Source organism: Syngnathoides biaculeatus, chromosome 15 (assembly GCF_019802595.1).
Source record: "Syngnathoides biaculeatus isolate LvHL_M chromosome 15, ASM1980259v1, whole genome shotgun sequence".
Classification (NCBI taxonomy): domain Eukaryota; kingdom Metazoa; phylum Chordata; class Actinopteri; order Syngnathiformes; family Syngnathidae; genus Syngnathoides; species Syngnathoides biaculeatus.
The window spans coordinates 18692121-18713463 of NC_084654.1; the positions used below are offsets into that span (position 1 = coordinate 18692121).

The following is a 21343-nucleotide window of genomic DNA, read 5'->3' on the forward strand; positions in this document are numbered from 1 at the left end:
CCAGCTGATCCACCGCGCCGCCTCTAGCTCATACATTTTACGTGTAAACATTATGAGGCGAAAGATTTTCATGGTTTCACAGCCATAACGGCCCTCTCAGAAAATCGTAACTACAATGTGGCCCACGACAAAAATGAGTTTGACACCCCTGCCCGAGTTGATATTCACTGGAATACTTTACATAAAATATTATCTGTGTCTTCAACCAAACCACGTAACTTTGGCTGACAAAAATCCTCTTGCTGAATGCAAAATGTCATAGTAATGAAACTAGCATGATGTCATTGTACTCATAAACCTTTGAAGAAAAATGGGGGAAACACATACAATGAACAACAATATTCACAGGCATATACTGTATTCATCTATTAGTTTTGCACTTACAAGCCACCTTAACCAGTACATTCTTTTTGTAAAATAGCTAAAACTCGGCCAGCGTGGATGGCGAGCATCTGTCATAATGTTGAACAATTGCAGGAATAACCATATCAATAAGAATATGTTGCCTGGTTACAAGGTCATCAATCAGGGGCAAGAACAGAAAGAGGTGACATAATAAATGACATGCAGTGTCACTTTCATAACGACAGAACTGTTCCCCCTTGTGGCAAGGGCGTGCCGTTACAAGAGGTGGTCTTTTGGGTGTACCTAATGAAATGTCTGGTTGGGTCATACGTCAATGGCGAGCTTTTAAATGAACAGAACCCGAAGACAACAGCCTCACGAACATGATTACAAAATTAAAATTGCATGATATCACTTAAGAAATTTTGGATGATTTGACATATACTGTATACCCACCATAATATGTACTTTCTTCTAAATGTTATTTTAATGAGCACATAATGCATCATTAAATGACACCTTGTTTTTCAATCTTGTATTATGTATGTATGTATGCATGGAGGCGGCGCGGTGAATCAGTTGGTAAAGCGTTGCCCCCACAGTTCAGAGGACCCGGGTTCGATCCCAGCCCCGCCTGTGTGGAGTTTGCATGTTCTCCCCGTGCCTGCGTGGGTTTTCTTCGGGCACTCCGGTTTCCTCCCACATCCCAAAAACCTGCGACATTGATTGGACACTCTAAATTGCCTCCAGGTGTGATTTTGAGTGCGGCTGTTTGTCTAGGTTAGGTTTCCAATGACATCACCACAGTCCTTAGACCAATTGGATAAATTATCCATCCATCCATCCATTTTATTCACTGCTGATCCTCACAAGGGTCGCGGGAGTGCTGGAGCCTATCCCAGCCGTCAACAGGCAGAAGGCGGGGTACACCCTGAACTGGTTGCCAGTCAATCGCAGGGCACATAGAGACAAACATCCACACTCACAATCACACCTAGGGACAATTTAGAGTGTCCAATTAATGTTGGATGTTTTTGGGATGTGGGAGGAAACCGGAGTGCCCGGAAGAAAACCAGGCTGGCACGGGGAGGAAATGCAAACCCAGGCAAATGCACCACTCTACATTTATGTAGTTGCATTGATTTTCTTGTAATTTCAAATATGATCAAATCAATCAAAGCCAAAAGAATTATTTCCTTTTTCCAGAATTTTCCCCCTGGAGGCCATTATGGACTGAAGGACACTACTTTACTAGTTCCTCTGCAGCTAAAATGAGAAATAAATGAGAATAAATGAGAGGTGGACATTTTTTTAATCTAATTTGGAACGTTACCAAACATCTAAAACCCAACTTTTTTCCAGAATTTTCCACAGGAGGTCAGCCATCTTGGCGTGAAAATCTTCTACGGTTAATAGATCATCCGAGAGCATAGGGGGCGCTTGTTCGGTTTGTCTCAACGTCATCTCGAGGCTGACGAGGCCGCCCAGCCATGTTGAGAAGTCTGTCAAGCAAAGTGCAGCCCGCCATTGTGTAGACACCAAGCAAGCAGGCTCTGGAGGGAGACAGGGGCGCTCGGCTCAGCGATTCACCCCCGGTAGCGACGCGAAATCACCCAGCCTGCCGCTCGTCACATACGAGGGGATAAAACGAGACATGTCAGCCAGCAGCCTCCTCGAACAGGTTAAGAGAGGTATTTTGTGAAGCAATTTGTAGGCAGCATCGCGCGACGGCTAGCGAGGCGAGGGATAGCTTAGCACCAAGCAAGCAGCGAGCTCGAGAGGCAAAAAAAAAAAAAAAAGCGGCTGTGGCGAAGTAGTGCGCCAGCAAGTAGGCCTTGACCACCTGCTAAACGGAACTGACTGCTCAGCCGAGAATCTCTTCAATCTATTTTTCCCCTTCCTCTCTTCTCATAAATCAAACCTTCATGAATCACCTGGACCCAATCCAGAGACCGAAAGGCCAAGCGAGTAAAGGTAAGACGATCGCTTCTATGGACTTGAAAGCTTGGATTTTAACGTGTGCTTGGCGCTTTGAAGCGCCGTATCCGTGACCCACCGCCACCCCCCTCCTTCCCCTCCCGGATTCCCGGCCAACTCGCTTGCTACGCACGTCGGGAGGAATAAACGGGGCCTACGGCGAGTCGACTTTTGCACGTTTAGCCACCCCCGAAAGTTGGCGACACGATTCACGTCTGAATCCCGACTCGGCTTTGTATCTGGATGACACGTGTGCGACGGACTGGTCCCGCGCACCTTCCCCGAACCGGAGCTCGCGGTTAGAACGTTGGTGGAGTATTTAAATTCTCCAGGTGACAAAAGTCAGCGCGCCGGGTTGGCGAAGTTCACGGGAAACGCAGCTTTGCCTTGGCGCTCGTTCGGCACACTTGTTTGCTTAGCCTGCTAGCCGCTAGCTGGTTGCTAGGTTAACCCAGAATGACACGTCTTCCAGACATTTGCTTCAAGTGGCACTTTTAGATTCATCTATAGATAGCGAGATCGATACTTAGCAGAGGCGGTATGCATCCACAGATACTCTTATTAATACCATGGAAACAACAAACCGGAGCAGTAACGAGGAGGAATCCGGCCATTTAAACCTAGATGCTAAAAGACAAAACCCCTGATGATTAGGATGTTGAATGTTCAAAAGCGTTAAGTAATAAATTACAGATGCTCCGATTTTTTTTTTTTTTTTTTACACCACCAGATATGAAACAATAATTCATAGTCGAGGTGGTCTTAAGATTATATCATTTTGCTTAAAAATGGAACATTTTGGGATCAAAATTTGGAACACAAACTCCAACGCCCAAGTTTATCAAACAGCTTCTCAGATTTGCAACATATAAGTTTTGAAATTATTTGAGATAATACCATGCTTCACCAACCTTTTTTTACTCTGAGTGGTACGTTTTGACTACTGAATAATGCCCCGGATACCAGTATGATGCAGACTTTTAAAATAAGTTTGCTGAACTTTCACTTAAATGTAATCATTTAATGCCGTGACCCCATAAAGGGTAAAATACAAAAAAATAGATAGATCATGTTGATGGCTTACAGTAACTATCAACTGATGATTTAAGAATGTATCAGACACACTTTATTTTGATAAATCTCTTACTTTTTACATTTTCAAATGATCACTTTTACAAAATGTCTTGGAAATGACAATGTTTCTGGTGAACTAGTTTTAGGAGCAGGCACTTGGTCTCCTGTGTCTTGGGGGACCCATCGACACTTTGGTGACCCAAGTAGTAGGGAGTACCGCGGCTTAGTTGGCAGAGCGGGGCATCCACTGACCAAAGGCGGTTCAAAGCCCATCTCCGGCTGTACAAAGAACACAAAAAGGAAATTAAAAGAATGAAGGCAATCTTTGTTTTAAAATCGTAACAAAAAAAGTGCGTAGAACTTCCAACAGCATGAAAAAGTTACATGAAAAGTTAACTAGCTTTTTACAGGAAATAGTTTTCCAAATTTTCAATGTAACTAACTAAACTGTGAATCCTTTTAACACCAATAAAATTTGCTCACAAGTCTGCCAATGTTAATTTATTATTCATTGTTGATTACATACTGTACTACAAATTTTATTGGTTGCATCGTGTTTTGTTCGCTTGGGAAGATTCTTCCCCTTCCTGAATTTAAATGAACCTTACCTCCACATTACTCCAGTAGTCACAGTAAGCATTCATTTTGCTGATTATATGAAGGACACACCTTTAAAGTACTGTTAATAATAATATCCATCCATTTTCTTAGCCACCTATCCTCACGAGGGTCGCGGGAGTGCTGGAGCCAACCCCAGCTGTCATCGAGCAGGAGGCGGGGTACACCCTGAACTGGTTGCCAGCCAATCGCTCATACAGACAGACAACAATCACACTCACAATCATACCTAGAGGCAATTTAGAGGATGTTTTTGGGATGTGGGAGGAAACCCACGCAGGCACGGGAAGAACATGCAAACTCCACACAGGCAGGGCCGGATTGAACCTTGGTCCTCAGAAGTGTGAGGCCAAAGCTTTACAGATGCGCCACCATGCCGCCTCATAATGATAGATTATTATTATATTCAATTAGTAATATTAAATATATATGTTTATATAATTTTCTCCTTTTGCTATAGTTTAGATATACAGCAGGTGCTTGTTTATTTGCGGACTTTAGGCAGACTCAGGCCCGTGTATACGACACCTTTTAGGTGTATTTTGATTATGCCAATCTCTGGTGCAAGATGGATATCTGATCCTGATATTTGATCTGTTCATTCACATCACACTCACATTGTTAGAGCTCAGAAATATCTGTGATCTTTAGCCACGTTTGGAAAATGCCTAGTTCTGACCTCATCCATTAAATCCAATTCCATGTTCCCTTCCCCTCCCCTCCTTCTTATGACATGACTCGCATCCCAATTGTGTCACATAACCCATGCACAAAAATCAAGCCTTTAAGATTGTGACTATCACAAGAAAATTATTTTTTGTAATGTCCCATCATCTTATATTAAGTGTAACTTTTTTTTTAACTCTTTGCAGTGCAAAACGGAGCTGTGACCCAAAAGGATTCCTTGAATGATGATGAGTTTGAGCCTTATCTGAACACTCAGGCCAGACAGGTAAGCACTGTTGCTCCTTGTGGAAACCTGATAACTTAAACTGAGATAGTATTACAATACTATTTTCTGGAGTACATAACCCATTTTCTTTCTTTTGCTGCTGAAAATCCAACTTCACCTACAACGGTGGTCAGCTGATGTTGCACAACAGCGCCAGATAGTAAATAATTCATTAAAAAAAAACAATCAAGCCCTTGGTGAAATTCACCATAAAACAAAGAATGTTTTGTATTTAACCAAACCACATAACTGTCGTGCAAAAGTCCTCAAGCTTGTTGCAAACATACAACGTGGTAGTTCTAACCCTTAAAGCTATTGGTTCTGAACTGTTGTTAGCCTGGGACCTGGTTTCTTCCATTGTTGTAATGTCATGTCCCATTATTACAGATGTTCGCCACATAGAAGTGTTGAACTATAGCCTTAAAAAACAAATTAATATATCTCTGTATTCTGTATTGTTTATCCTCAATCGGGTCTCGGGCATGCTGGAGCCTATCCCAATTATCTTTGGGCGAGAGGCAGCGGACACCCTGATCTGGTCGTCAGCTAATCGCAGGGCACCTTTAAACAACCATTCGCACTCACATTCATACACACGGGCAATTTAGAGTCTGCTTTCAATCTATGATCCATGTTTTGGGATGCGGGAGGAGACCGGAGTACCCAGAGAAAACTCACACAGGTGGGCAAAGAACATGCAAGCTCCCCACGGGTGAGGTGGGATTCGAACCTGGCTCGTCAGGACTGTGAGGCAGATTTTCTGACCAGTCAATCACTGTGCCTCCCATATGATCTTGACCCCCACCCATTCATGGGCAGGTTGACAATTTTTTGCCTTATTGAGATAAAAGTTTCCTAACAGGCCACAATCAACGAAATAACACTTCTGTTTTCTTTGTGGTTACGTTATATGATAACTTGAGGCAGCCATGTTGGGTCAGGAAGGAAAGGGAACTAACTCCGTGCTAACTTTGACCGATTAGTTATCCTCTCCAGATACCAAATTATGGCTTCAGATTAAAACGCTTAAATATTTTGATATACTGAGGGATATAATGCCTAAAAATCATGATGTCCCAAAAATGGGACACTGCCCACGAATGGGTTAACAGTACTCGTGCTTAGATGTTCAAAATGCAATCACCTTTTTAAGAAAGTGACGTTGAGCATAAGTGCATGTACAAAAGTTTTATCTTGGCATTGATCTTTAATTTTTTAGGAAGATGTGCAACAATCATCATTTCGGAAAAGCAGCCTGCAGATGAGATAAATGAGTTTTACTTGTCTGAATTGTGCTACGACTGTTTTATTACCACGACCAGCAAAATGTCTCCTCGACCCACTTATAGGTCTTGACCCACCAGTTGAGAATCACAGCTTTGAGCAACATATTTAAACCCAAATGGTGTAGAGAGGCAATATAATACTCTGATTGCTCCCATTGGGCCTGATGGTGTCCCGCATGGCAGCAGCTGCCTGTTATTGTATGACTGTATGTTTGTGAATTGTTGAATAAGAGCCTCGGTAAAGGTGTTTAACCACATAACATGGGTCCATGGCTCTTAGTCTTAATAACTGATGTATTGGGGATAGTCCAGTTATGGTCACTCATGGAAAAACAAGAAATTGACCATATTAGGACTTACGAGGTTTCCGTTCAACAGTAGGGATAAATATACTAGTAATTGCATAACTGATGTATGGCAATACAATCCATATTTCAAGTTAGTGTTTCCACTGACTGCTTAAAATGACGTGCTTATCGAGGTTGTCAGATTCTTTTTTTTTTTTTTTTTTTTTTTTAACTTTTAACGGGAAAGCTTTGAAGTGGAATATTTCAGACTTCCCAGCAGCCTGGAAAGTGAAATTAAATATTCATTAACTGGGGTTACATAAGGAACCTATTGAAGTTTTTATTTGCTACTTGCAAATCACAGGTGAGTTGGAGATTCAACTTCATTGAAATGAATGCCTACTGATTAGCATTCCAAAGTTGTACTTAATTATCAGGTGTGGATTACCAGTTCTAGTTTAGTTCTTGTATTGGGAATTTAATTGCTTGTGATGATGTGTAATGTACAAACATTTTACTTGTACCGCAAGTCTTCACATTATGCACAATGACGTCTCTCTCTGAACAAATGTAACTGAAACGCATCGTTTCTCCCTCCAGAGCAATGCCTATACGGCCATGTCGGACTCCTACATGCCCAGCTATTACAGCCCCTCCATAGGATTTTCCTACTCCCTCAACGAGGCAGCATGGTCCACCGGCGGGGACCCTCCTATGCCTTACCTGGCCTCCTATGGACAGCTAAGCAACGGGGAGCCCCACTACCTCCCGGATGCCATGTTCGGGCAGCCGGGCCCCTTGGGAAGCAACCCCTTCTTAGGCCAGCACGGCTTCAACTTCTTCCCCAGCGGCATCGACTTCTCGGCATGGGGGAACAGTAGCTCTCAGGGACAGTCGGGCACGCCGCAGAGCTCCGGCTACAGCAGCAGCTACGCGTATGCTCCCAGCTCCCTGGGAGGAGCCATGATTGATGGACAGTCCCCCTTTGCGCCCGCTGCCAATGAACCCCTCAACAAGGCGCCTGGTATGAACAGCCTGGACCAGGGCATGGCTGGCTTAAAGATCGGGGCCGCATCTCCTGGAGGCAGCGGGGATATGGCTCCAAAGGTGGTTGGCTCAGGCTTACCTGGAGGGGGTCCTCTCGGCCCCGTGTCTTCTGTAGGACCCCCCAGCATGCCCCCTGTCTCGATTGCCCCCGCCAAGCCTGCCTCCTGGGCAGACATTGCCAGCAAGCCAGCCAAGCCTCAGCCCAAGCTGAAAACCAAGGGTGGCATGGCTGGAGCCAATTTGCCGCCTCCGCCCATTAAACATAACATGGACATCGGCACATGGGACAACAAGGGCACCGTGCCCAAAGCCGTCACACCTCAGCAGGTGCCCCCGATCCCGAGCAACGGGCAGCCACCAAATCAGGCGTCCCCCCAGCCTGGAAGTATGGCGGCAGGAAACCCACAGATTCCCCTCAGCAATGGACAACTGGTACCCCCGGTCTCCCAGATGGGGCAGCATCAGCTACCACCCAGCGGGCAGCCCGGCATGGTTCAAATGCCCCAGGCGCCTCCGTCTCAGGGCCCCCCGCCTCTGCCTAATCAACAGCAGCAGGCTGCCCAGCCGACCCGCTGGGTGCCCCCTCGAAACCGGGCCAACGGATTCGGGGATGGCGGCGGGACCGGCGCAGGCCAGTCGCCTCCCGCCTCCTCCGGAGTGGGTATGGTTCCTGGGGTGCCCTCTGAGCCCCACCCAGTCTTAGAGAAATTGCGTATGGTCAACAACTACAACCCCAAGGACTTTGACTGGAACCCCAAGCAGGGCCGTGTATTCATCATCAAGAGCTATTCGGAGGACGACATCCACCGCTCCATCAAGTACAACATCTGGTGCAGCACGGAGCACGGCAACAAGAGGCTGGACGCCGCCTACCGCTCGCTGGGCGCCAAGGGGCCGCTCTACCTCTTGTTCAGCGTCAACGGCAGCGGGCACTTCTGCGGCGTGGCTGAGATGCGCTCGGCCGTGGACTACAACACATCTGCCGGGGTGTGGTCGCAGGACAAGTGGAAGGGGCGCTTTGACGTGCGCTGGATCTTTGTCAAAGACGTTCCCAACAGTCAGCTGAGGCACATCCGGTTGGAGAACAACGAGAACAAGCCGGTGACCAACTCTCGGGACACGCAAGAGGTGCCGCTGGACAAGGCCCGGCAGGTGCTCAAGATCATTGCTGGCTACAAACACACCACTTCCATCTTTGACGACTTCTCGCACTACGAAAAGCGTCAGGAGGAGGAGGAGTGTGTGAAAAAGGTAATGAACACCGAGAAGCACTTCAATTTTTAGCTTGGATGTTAGGTGTATGCAAGTGTAATATGTTATTTAGCAACAGCTAAACAATACTTGTTTGAACAGTTATCCAAAATTCACTTGAACCAGTGTGTCATTTATTTTAAGTTACTCAATAATTTTTTTCTGAGTGAACTACAGTGATTTTTTTTTTTTTTGGGTATATATATATATATATATATATATATATCCTCAACAGGATCTCCTGAAGAACTCACAGCTACGAAAGTAGTAATTGGTAGTAATAGTTGATTGATCAACTGAAAAAGGCTTTATATGTCAACGAGTTAAAGGCTTAAAGCACGCGCACACACTGGGTGTGTTTTTTGCCAAATCAAACATCTAATAATCAGTTTGCTTTTAATGGTAATGCTGTAAAATTAAAGTTTTTAGTGTCATACTTTGTGAAATATTGCCATTTGAAAATATAAGAAATGATTAAACAGCGCACAATTATTGAGATGACACTTGTTAGTTACAAATATAGTGAGCGAGGGCCTCATCCCAGAAAGTCAATGCTTCAGCCTTCATTACGTCATTGGGCCAATTTTTCAGCACCGCCCAAAAACTCTGGCCAGCTGTGATGATCAAAGAGTTTCAAGCTTTTCTCAACAGTTCTGCAACAATTCATCTTATGTTTTCAACACTACAAACATCCGTCCATCCATTATCTGAGCCGCTTAACCTCACAAGGGTTGCGGGAGAGCAGGAACCTGTCATAGCTATCTTTGGGCTAGATACACACCCTAAACTGGTTGCCAGCTAATCACACGGCACACATAAGCAAACAACCAGTTGCACTCACAATCACACTTAAGGCCAATTTGGAATCCACTTCAAACATCCATCTATCCATCATCTTAGCCGCTTATCCTCACAAGGGTCGCGGGGAGTGCTGGAGTCAGGTGTCAACGGGCAGGAAGTGGGTACACCCTGAACTGGTTGCCAGCCAATTGCAGGGCACATCAAGACAAAACAGCCAAACTCACACTCATACTTAGGGGCAATTTTAGAGTGTCCAAATAATGTTGCATGTTTTTGGGATGTGGGATGAAACCGGAGTGCCCGGAGAAAACCCACGCAAGCAAGGGGAACATGGAAACTCCACACAGGTGGGTCTGGGATCGAACCTGGGACCTCAGAACTGTGAGGCCAACCCTTTCCAGCTGCGCCAACTCTTTCCAGCTGATCCACCGTGCCACCCACATCAAACATATTTAATGTATTTAGAGACTAAGTACGAAAATTATTTGAGTGGGCCTTTAAGGTGTTAAAGTTTATACGAGAGAGGCCTCTGTTTACAACGGTCCTGACAAACTACACTTCGAGATTTTAGAAAAGTGCTTGATGAACAAGTTTGCACAGTGGTGCAAGAATATCATGATTAGGCACAAAAACTTTAATAAATGTTACTTTTTTGTTCATGGCCTAGGCGTGTCTCATACCTATACTTGTATACATATGTATACTTTAGTGTTTTGTTCGTAAGAGAAATATTTTTTCTTTCTGCTATATTAACGGCGATTCATTAGAAACATGACCCACTGCAGTATGTATGATAGATGTTATTCTCTGTGGTTTTCCCATATTATTTTTATACATGTGCATTCTGACGTCTGGTAAGAACAGATAAAAGGTTTTGACTTTAGAAGCCACTTCAATTTGGATTTAGTGTGGACTCTATTGAAGTCAGTTGAATGCATTCCCCACAGGTGTTCACTTTAATGTTGTTACTATTAACCGTGAATCGAAATATTCATAGTCCATGAGTAGAAACCAAATATGACTGCACCGAACTCATTTATGGCTCAAAATAAAAAGGGAAACAAAAGTTTAAATTATGTTGAGGGCCCGGCCGATAAAACTAACAAAGAAAATGTCTTTCAAACAAGTTTCCGTGAGTTTCAATGTGTTTGTTCATCGGCTGATTTAATCAGTTGTTGGAATTTTATTTTGCCAAATATTGAAAACTTTCTCAAAAAGTATCAGTCGGGCCCTAATTATGTTTTAAATAATTTAGCATCAGCTTAACATGAGTCAAGGTGCCATGATTCTGCCAGCATAGTAATGTGGATCCTGCAACATTTCCAGTTGGCAGCCTCATCATGTGGATATGGGACGCCATTTTGGTATCATAAAGTCATGCTGAATGGAGTCTTGTATTCTTTGTTTCTGTATTGCGCTTGGAAGGCGGGTCACACCGTATGAGGCAGTCTTTCGGTGTTCAAGCTCAAATGACTTACTTGTATTTTCTGGCAAACAATACTGCATTGAAGCAAGTAGACTAACTGAATTTATTCACTACCAATTCAAGTACTAGAACCAAATTTGACAGCTGAAACAAATGATTATTGGTTCTTTGAACATAGCATGCTTTGAACATAAAAAAAAGTTTACTACCATCTCGCTAAGTCGTCCACCATATGTACATTACATATTTTTTAGTGTCTTAATCATTTACCAATGCTCCTCTGTCATCATCTATCACTTTTGGCAGAGGTTTTCCACTGGCTTGGCCGTTGTCTGCAAAAAATGTCCGTGAAGTAAGCACTGGACAGTGGCCTATTGGTTCTGGGCGTAACAGAAATGTATGGCTCAAATTAGTCGTTTTCTGATTTTAAATAAAATAAATGACATGAAATGTCTTTCTTCTCCAGGTCGTCAGTGTACAAAAATAATAATTCGCTGGATTATCAGCACCATGCACGAGTACTAGTTCTACGTCAGAAGAAGCTGATTGCACTTTGTGTCACTGCTAATTTTTGTGCATCTCAAATTGTTGTATACATCAGTACATGGCTGTTAATTGGCGAATTCATTTTCTTGGGTACTCAACATGTTAATTGTGAATTTATGAAAGAATTTTGCTAATAATGTTTTCAATATTCTATTGTGATTGTCGTTTGTCTTCCAAATGTTTTTAGATTTCTATTTAAATACAAGGTAAGGTAAAGCTCGTAGAAATTGTGTAGACTGTTACTATCCTAATCTCATTGGTTTTGTCTTTAGATGAGCTTTGAGATATGTACTCTTGACTTTTTTCTAAGTTTGCCGACTTCAGTGCTCTGTTTTTTTTCCATTTAGTGGTTTTTATTTTTATTTTATTTTATTTTTTTGGGCAGGTGGAGGTCCAAGGCAGCGAGCCATATCCCAGCAATCCAAACAGGAGTCATTACAGGCTGCAGGTAAATTCACGTTGACCCTGTGTCACTACATAGATGCTTTACTTTTCATGAAGGAACAGTTGGAAGTGATTAAATTCCTGGACACTGCTCAATTTCAACTGTTTGTCCTCTGTGGAAATAATAGAAATTATTAATTTCAAATGTCACCATCATAAATCCTTTAACTATACAGCTAGTGCTATATATAACCTTTTAATATTAACTGACATTCAGGTGTTAAAAACTGGTGTCAACTCCTCTTGACTTCCTTTTGAAGGTCTGACCAGAACCAAGAGGTCAAGCTTCCAGTCAGCTTTAGAGTAGATAGAACATTTCTGCTACTGCTCTATAAATCAGTACATGGTTTAGGTCCTGAATACACAAAAGAAATGCCAATGGCATATAAACCCAGAAGAGTTCTGAGATCGACAGACTTGAGATCAAATAGTGTAGCACAGAGTCCAAAACAAACATGGTGAGGCAGCATTTAGCTGTTATGTTGCACACAAATGGAATAAGTTGCCAACCAAAGTCACTTCAGCCCCATGTGTGTGTTTTTAAATCCAGGTTTCTCACTCATGGTTTTTAGAGTATTTAAATTTTGAAATGGTATTTCTTCCACTTTACACTGTTTGAAGTTGTACTTTGTTTTTCGTTTTAAATTTTAAAGCACGTAATTCAGATTTGAGTTAACTTTTTCATGAAAAGCGCTATATAAATAGATTTGCTTTTCTGTTTTACGCACATGGCTAACATCTTGAACCTTGAAATTTCACTGAGGGTCCAAAATATTGGCACCATTTATCTTTTTGTTTTTCCATTAGCTATTTGTTTGTAACGTCTTAGCATGGGAAGGGATCTTTTAAGCACTTAGCATCAACGTGTCCTCTCTTAAAAACTACTCCTCCCCTGTCGCCCTTGCTAAACCTGTAAACTGTACACACTAGCAGCTGCTTATGCTGCGTTTCTATCTCTTCTCACTCCCACTACTTTAAACGGCCGTGCAGTTTTGTCTCTCTCGCTCTCTCTCACACACTCAGACATATTAATCAACGTTCCCTTCTGGGAAAGGCGAAGAGGCTTGCTTGTGTTGATGGCGGCGGAGAGGCTCGTGGAGGCTTTTGAAGTTCACTCACCTGCTGTATTGCCGCATGATGATCGTAAACATGGTCCTTGAAGAAGTACATGTAGGCGTCCTCTTCCAAAAAAGGCCCGTTTCACCCATCATCCAAACTTGTGCCCGCCATCCCTCACCGATGAGGTTACGAAATTCTTCGTCCATGTAACGACAAGCCGCACGTTTCTGAGGCCGTATCTTTTTTTAATTTTAATTTATTTTTTTTATTTTAATATTTTGAACCAGCCTTTGCTGGCCAAAAAGCCTCGTCCTCGAGGGGGACAATCACAATGCGGGGGTCCAACAAGGGGAAAAGTGCCCTGTCCGGAGCCCTGGTGGACATCCCAGTAGGTACCACAGTGCTCGTGCCATTTGCTGCACAAAGTGTTTCCACATAGGAGCCCATTCCTCCCGCTGCAGGCATGAGGATTTCGGCAAGTATGGTAACCGATCTTTCGGTTCCGTTCATTTTTGTCTTGGAAACGGTGGGAAACGATTTGTCGGTTCCCATTGATAATGCTCATGGGAACCGGTTTTTACATGTACTTCAGAATAAAGCCTTAGCAGGCATGAGCATTTTGTCTTTTACACTAAGCAACCGACATGTTTGAGTGACCTGGATTTGAATAACTCGACCTTGCGCATGCGTAGCGTAGAAGCGGAAACCGGTGCTGTTTGTAAACCACACTGACAAAGCAGGGTGTTTTAATCATTAAAAATAAAGGGGTTCATGTAGGTTCGTTTTTATACAGATTGTTGTATTTCATTGAGAACTTCTTTTACATTCCACACTTGGGCGAATTTTATTAAAAGTAAGCCCTTAGATCTAGGAAACGGACTTTCGGTTCTGTGTTTTCTCAGGCTGGGTAACGACACGGTAACGGAACGATAGTTTCCGTGAAATGCTCATGCCTGCCGCTGGATCCCTAAAAGGATAAACGTGCACCTGGAGTCACCACCTCTCGGGCGCCGCAGAGGAAGTTTTCGCTGAGGTTGAATTGTAACTACATAATCCAAAAAATGTTATCACGAAAACAGCAGTAAGATACAGTACATATGCGAGATGGTCAACAGCATGGACAAGACAATGCGCAAAACAAGGAATTGGATTGGGTGGGACATGGGAAGTTGCTGGGTGAGGCTTCAATGATGCACTAACAATAAGCTCATGGGATAAACCCACTCGTGCTCTCATTGGTCGATGTTCCGTCACACACCTTGTATCAACGTCTCTTTCTACAATATGCTGATCTGGTTTGGGCGGATTACCAGTAATAAAAATCCGCAAAGCACTGATGTCGCAAAAAGTGAAGTGCGAAGTAGCGAAGGAACCCTTCTGTTCACAAGAACAAAAATTGGGCTTTGCACCAATCTGGAGGAGTTCACGAGTGAGGGAAGAATGGAGCGGGAGATCGACAGACTGCAGACTTTGTATCGATCCGTCGTGGTAAAGAGGGAGCTAAGTCGAAAGGCGAAGCTCTCAATTTACCAGTCGATCTACGTTCCTACCCTCATCTATGGGCATGAACTGTGGGTCGAGACTGGAAGAACAAGATCCCGGATACAAGTGGCCGAAATGAGTTCCTCCGCAGGGTTTCCGGTCTCTCCCTTAGAGATAGCATGAGAGGCTCGGTCATCCAGGAGGGCCTCAGTGTCGAGCCGCTACTCCTACGCATTGAGAGGAGCCAGATGAGGTGGCTGGGGCATCTGATTTGGATGCCTCCTGGACGCCACTCTGGTGAGGTGTTCCAAGGACGTCCCACTGGAAAGAGACCCCGAGGACGACCCGGGACATGCTGGAGAGACTGTCTCTTGGCTGGGTTGGGAACGCCTTGGGATCCCTCCGGAAGAGCCGGAAGAAGTGGCTGGGGAAAGGGAAGTCTGGGTATCCCCGCTGAAGCTTCTTCCCCCGCAACCTGACCCAGAAAAGTGGTAGATAACGGATGGATGGATGTTGGACAATGCCTAAAACAGACTACACAGCAAATTTGGTCTTTCACGATTGGACTATGTCAGATTACTGCTGTAAAATCTTATATTCCGATACCACTGCAATCCCGTCTTTTACGATCACTGGGTTTTATCTTGTCAACTCACACTGCACTGATTACACTCGCTACCCCCCCGGCCATGACAAGAACAATGGGGGGGGGGGGGGTACTGGGGTCTTAATTCGAGGCTTGCTTGAGGTATTTAATACGATATATGGCTTGCGAACACGCAACAAAACAATGTATATAAGCAAACCTAGTGGTAGCACTAACTGTTGTGCTGCTGTGCAATTATGCTCTAAAGCGCAGGTGTCAAACTCAAGGCCCAGGAGCCAGATCCGGCCCTCCACTTGATTTTATGTGGCCCGCAAAGGCAAATCACGTGTGTCAACTTCCATGATTCTTGTTCAAATCCGTACCGAAATTTCAAATTGTCATTATCATACACGATAGCGTTGAGATATTGCCCACACAACGGCCCTCTGAGGGAAACCGTAACTGCAATGCGGGCCGTGACAAAAATGAGTTTGACGCCCCTGCTCTAAAGTGTGGATCGGATTTGAATTTGAAGAAAGTGATTGAAATACAGCAAGTTAGTACACACTTTATCACGTTTGTTTGACTTGACTGATTGTAATTCATGACCTGACGAGATATTTTTGAAGATACTCAGTATACAGTGCACAAATATAGACAGTAAATGAACAAGTCATTTTAAATACACATTGCTCCATCTTGTGGTCATATAAGTGATATGAGTAATCTTTTTTTAAACCTGGCCGACTTGAATGGATTCTGGATGATCAACATGCGCACGGCGGTGAGATGAAAATTATCCGGCGCGCGTGTCATGAACCCAACGGTGATTTCAGCAAGTTTTGTAATGACTCTTCAAGTGAGGAAACATTTCAACAGACATGAAATTAACTTCAAGATAATATTTGGTGGCATAACCCTCAGGACTGTAGCCTTTAGAAACCTTTTCCTTCAGTATAGTATGTACAAACACTAATACTGCTTCACCAAGTTGAAATACAGGCACACCTCAATTATGATTTTCCATGATTTCATGCTTTAATTCCGTGAAAGGTAATTTTGGCAATACGCATAAAACACATTGCTTCTGCTTTCACGGTCACAGTTGATGGTGGAGTTGCTGAAGCCGACTCCTTTTGTATTTAATTTTTTTCTTGCAACTCTGAAAAAGAAAACGATGAAACGACTTTTCTCAAAAACTGTGCAGGGCACTTCTGAAGTAAGTCAGCGTAGTTCTTTTGGTTGATGTGATGATGATGATGATGATGAACTGAAGTCTCATTTGATATGCTGTCAGGATGACTTTCCACGTTTTTTGTGCAACCTAAAGCATATTTTTTCCTGAAAATTTTTTAGTCATCTTAAGTTGATCGTGATGTCGTTTGTGCTTTCAGGATCGCCAGGGGCGGATCAAGTAACAGTTGGTGCTTTTGTCAAAAAGACTGCAAAGCCCCTACACCCCCAACCCTCAACCCCCACCCCCACCCCACACACCTGCCCTCCCCTCCCCAGCCAGCCATTGCATCATCACACCCACACGTTTCTTAATTATGGAATCTGAAAACGGGCTGAAGAATTAACTGAGGATAAGAATAAGAACACGAAGACTTTCTTGATTTCTTTTGACTTTGAAGACTTACTCGGAACTTGTAGTAAAAAAAAAAAAAAAAAAAAAACAACAACAAAAAAAGAGAAACTATTATTCCTAGGACTACAACTTAATGCATAGCATCCTTAGGTGAACTCTTGTTTTGCCATTCCACTGCATATGCTCCCCCCCCCCGTTTTTTTTTTTTTTGTTTGTTTTTAGTGAAAGAATCACTTTTTTTTTTTTTTTTTTGTAACTGTCCAAGAGCAGGTCCGCGATGGTCACACCCCCCCATGTTCGCTTCAACCTCCTGCCCCGTTTTTGCATTGTCTACTGAGGACAAGGACTTTTTTTTGTTTTGTTTTCCCTTCCTCAGCAGATTTTCATCGCAGACAACGATGTTCTTCAAACATGTCTCCCGTGTTGTTTGGTTTTGTTTTCCCTCCACTTCTCTTGTTTATCGCTCTTTTCCTCCCGGAGGTGACTTTCAGAATAGCCCTCCATTTTGTTTTTGCATGTGTCGAGAAAGATTGGGCCAGCGCTGGCGGAAAAGGGAGATGACAAAATGGAGGGTGGAGTTTGTGATAGCAACAAAAAGAAGTTAAGTTGAGCCTTCTTCAGAGTTTCATTTAAAAGGGGCCCCACTAACTAACTTTTCCTGCCTTTTCTTTCCCGTTGGACAGTTTGATTCATTGTTGCAATGGGCTGCGTTTTTTTTTCCAAGTTTTTTTTTTCTCCTCCCTTTTCTAACGACAGCAACGCGAGTGGCCTTGTCCCCGCTCTTTCTATTAATCTGTTCCAAAGTAATAAACGTGGTATATTAAGCAGAACTGGTGTGTTACTCCCCTTGTTTGACTCTTAAAGATGAAGAATGTCTTTCGTATTTCAAAGCCGTCCATCTCAAACGTGGCTTATCAACTGCTTTCTTCTCTACTAACCTGGCCCGCCGCAACATTCCCCAACTTGTCATTTCTGGCCGCTTACTTAAGCCAACCATAATCGAATTAGCTTGTTTTATTTCTTCAGAATGACATTTTTGCAAAAGTTTCAACGCGAAAAAAACATGCAAGGTCCTCTTTCAGAACTACTGGCTTTTATTTGTGGCAGAATAAAAAAAAAAGCTCCACGAAGTGATGTGTGCCTTTTTTTTGGTCCACAGTCATGAATTTTGTCTTACAATAATTAATGCACTAAACTCTCCCTTCTTCCTCTGTGATCCGCCATTTTCTCCTGCCAATTGGGTTGTAGTTCGCTGAGTGGCCTCAAGAGGGCGATATAGTATTGGGCAATTGCACTTGTCACCAGATTTGGGGTTGAAGCAACATCAAGCCAGCTGTGTCGAAGGGTGCAAATGGTCAAATTTATCCATTTATTGGTCTATGGTAAAAAAATGTATTCGTGGCTATAGGTTGTAGAATGTGTAATACAACTATTCACTAAAGCAAAGTCAAATTTCACAAGAATGACATCACGGCAACCTATGGCTTGAAATACTAAAACAAAAGCAATCAAAATTCAATAATAAAAAGGTCTCAAATACAAGTTTGTGCTGGCTTATTGCGATTGTTTTCTGGCAGAAGAGAGGACATTTATCTTCAGTCATAAAAATTGTAAAACTTGTCACCTCTGTTTAAACAGACATGCTTCTTAAATCAGAAGACGATACATAGAATCTCCATTTTAGGGAGACTTGATGGAAAAATTACTGACAGCAGTTCCTTTTATTTGTATATTAATGATTGGTTGGTTGAACTGGCTCATTACTGATCATGCAGTACAACAGAAACCCAATAATGAGAAATTGAGAATATAAATGTCACATATTCAAGCGTGGCTTTGCAGAACAGGAAGAAGTCACACAAATTTATTTAATGTAAGCTTTTACATTATAAACAAATTTAACGATTATTCATGGCAATAAAGATTTTGTGAAATTTTTTTGACATTTTATTTGTGGGACGTCATGACCTTTTTCGGATGCCGTACTTCCGGGTTTGTGACCACTCAACTAGCTGGCTTAAGCTAACGACTTTTTGACAAACCATTTAAGATACCTCACAAATATTGTTACGCCTGATTTGAGTTCACCTTACAGAGGTATTCGTTTTTGTTTTTAAATGTTGCCTAAAAGTGAATTCAGGTCGTTCTATTAACTCAAGGTAGCTTTTTTTTTTAATCGGTAAAACGACGGTCGCTAATATGTGTCCCTTGAAGAGATGTATTTTTAGTGGTGCAGACTTCCTCGATGTCATTTGCCTTGCTTTCGGTAAGTTAGAACCCATTTTCCCCTTTCTTTTCTCTCCGCGCAGGGTTTATTTGAGGACAGTGAAAAATGTTTTGACGAGGGGCGGAGGTGGGCGGTTTTTGCGGGCGGGAGGCGACGGCACGTGTCGCGTGTGAGTGGAGAGCACGCAGCCTCGAGGGGATCTCCCGTGACTCTTATCTGAGAGTCTCCAGGGACTCCATTTTGGCTCCTCGTCGCTTTTTGGGGGATGGAAAATTTAAATTAATAAAATTAGTTAGGCGGTCTTAAGAAAAGAAAGCAAACCTAAAATAGCTAATTTTTTAAAATTTAAAATGTAATGAACAACTTTTATTTGCATTCGATAAGCATTCAAATGAATAGTTAAATAATGTAATACTTTACAATTTTTCCTTATGTAGCCATTTCATTTTTTCTGTTAAGATTTGCATTTACTAGTCTTATCTCGTTTGAGAGAGAATTTTATTCATAAGGTATTTTCAACGTTGTTTCTATTTTAAGAATCATTTAACTGAAGCATTACAAATTTCTGAATGACTTGTGACGTTAATATTTTATTTTTTTACATTTTATAATTACTGTATTCATATTCTTATTGATGTTCACTATTGTTAGGATTTAATAATTTTGTATCGTTTGTCCATTTTTTTGTATTTAAAATCTTTTTTGTCCATTTTTGCCAAATGTTTTTCTCTTTGTTCTAGTATTAGTACTTGCATATACTTTTGTCCAGTATTTTAAAATTTCATTTTACTTCTATTTTAAAATGATTTTATTGTATTTTTTTTAGATTTTGGTATGTTGAGTAATAGTTTGGTTATTTCTAATATATTTTATTTTTCATTACTTTTTGTGCATTTTATAGACATACTTTTAAAATCATGGTCAGCACTGATTTAACACCATGTTATTTAATATAGATTTTTAAAACCTTTCTAGCTATATGGAGTTATATAGTAGCTGTGACTAAGGCGTTTGAATCTATATTTCTCACAATTATAAATATGCACCCACTGGACACTTTATTAGGTGCACTCATAGCTGAGTCCCAACATAACGCTAACTTTTAATTGTTTTTCGTGTTGTGTTTACAGTTTGCCCTCTGTCAAATCTGAAAGGTGCCCTTAATATTTTTTGTTACCCTATCAATAATGAGCATCTCTCAATAATTTGCCTGGCATTGTTCCATCCAGTGTGTGTGGCAAGAATGTGTTCTTGTCTTTTTGTGTGCGTCCGCTTGTGGCAGAACCCTGAGCGTCCCGCGTTTTTATTGGAGATCTTTGTTTTTGTGGGGACATTTTACTGGTGCACACAAGAAATATCCTGGTATGAGTTCCTTTCACCCTGTTATTAGCGTGCGTGTGTTTGTGTGTGTGCACGTTTCCACACTTGGCACCGCAAGGTCATGCTAGCGCTTCATTGTGCCTTCATTATCATAAGGCATCCATCTCTTTCTTCCATTAGTGACGCTTCCCCATGTCGCCTGTGCCGACCCCTATTTACATGACTAAATTAGATTGATTTGACTGTGCCGTGTGCGTGCGTGTGTTTGCAAGCGAGGGTCTGACAATGAAATGCCCTAAGAAGTAGTAACAGTGGTAATTGACGCAATAATAAGAAATAGCCACTTTATTTTCGATATTCTGGAGACAACCGGAAAGTGCTTCCACTGGTTGGTTGTAAATGGTCGGCCAGAATATGTGACTGATATGAAATGAGTGTATACAACTACGTAAGTCTTTGTCTCAATAGTTTGTCTTCACTTTAGTAAATGAATGTTGTAGAAATGTGGTCACCTAACAGTTTGAACGGTCGGAATTATGAGGCTATAAAACCACCAACGTCATGTGTTATCGTTATATACAGCGGTCCCATGACTTTGAGCTTTGATTTGTTCTGTCACCAAGCTCGTAACTGAAGTTACTCATACCTACAGTACCATCACATCAGTATTCCCCATTGAAATGAATTGAAATTCCAGTAATTGGTTCCGCCCCCCTCCAAAACTCCACTATATATTTTTAAATAAAGAAAAATATCATGATATTGTACGAAAACAAGAAAATTTAAATTAATAAACTGGTCTTGTGGCACGGTGGGTCACGTGGTAAAGCGTTGGCCTCACAGTTCTAAGGACCCGGGTTCAATCCCGGCCCTGCACATGTGGAGTTTGCATGTACTCCCCTTGCCTACGTGGGTTTTCTCCGGGTACTCCGGTTTCCTCCCACATCCCAAAAACATGCAACATTAATTGGGCACTCTAAATTGCCCCCATGTGTGATTGTGAGTGCGGCTGTTTGTCTCTACGTGC

The 21343-nt window shown here is 42.5% G+C and overlaps 2 protein-coding genes across 4 annotated transcripts in view; both read left to right on the forward strand.

Annotated features, from left to right (window-relative positions):
* Positions 1 to 1657: 1657 nt before the first annotated feature.
* ythdf2 (YTH N6-methyladenosine RNA binding protein F2) lies at positions 1658 to 18311 on the forward strand. Its single transcript, XM_061843542.1, has 5 exons — positions 1658 to 2319; positions 4887 to 4966; positions 7140 to 8837; positions 11996 to 12058; positions 16576 to 18311. The coding sequence occupies exons 1-5, from the start codon at positions 2271 to 2273 to the stop codon at positions 16597 to 16599; spliced, it is 1914 nt and encodes a 637-aa protein (XP_061699526.1). The 5' UTR covers positions 1658 to 2270; the 3' UTR covers positions 16600 to 18311.
* Positions 18312 to 18426: 115 nt separating this feature from the next.
* Positions 18427 to 21343, forward strand: part of msrab (methionine sulfoxide reductase Ab) — a 66159-nt gene continuing 63242 nt past the window's right edge. For all 3 annotated transcript variants that reach the window (XM_061843543.1, XM_061843546.1, XM_061843545.1), the window contains exon 1: positions 18427 to 19035. The gene's annotated coding sequence lies outside the window, so the exon portion shown is untranslated. The remainder of the gene's footprint in view (positions 19036 to 21343) is intronic.

What these genes read in the sequence shown, in the direction of transcription:
- ythdf2 (XM_061843542.1), top strand. Translation starts at nt 2,271, where the DNA reads ATGAATCACCTGGACCCAATCCAGAGACCGAAAGGCCAAGCGAGTAAA. An exon ending in TGAACACTCAGGCCAGACAG is followed by an intron (nt 4,967 to 7,139) that starts GTAAGCACTGTT and finishes TTCTCCCTCCAG; the next exon opens with AGCAATGCCTATACGGCCAT. An exon ending in GGAGTCATTACAGGCTGCAG is followed by an intron (nt 12,059 to 16,575) that starts GTAAATTCACGT and finishes TTGTGCTTTCAG; the next exon opens with GATCGCCAGGGGCGGATCAA.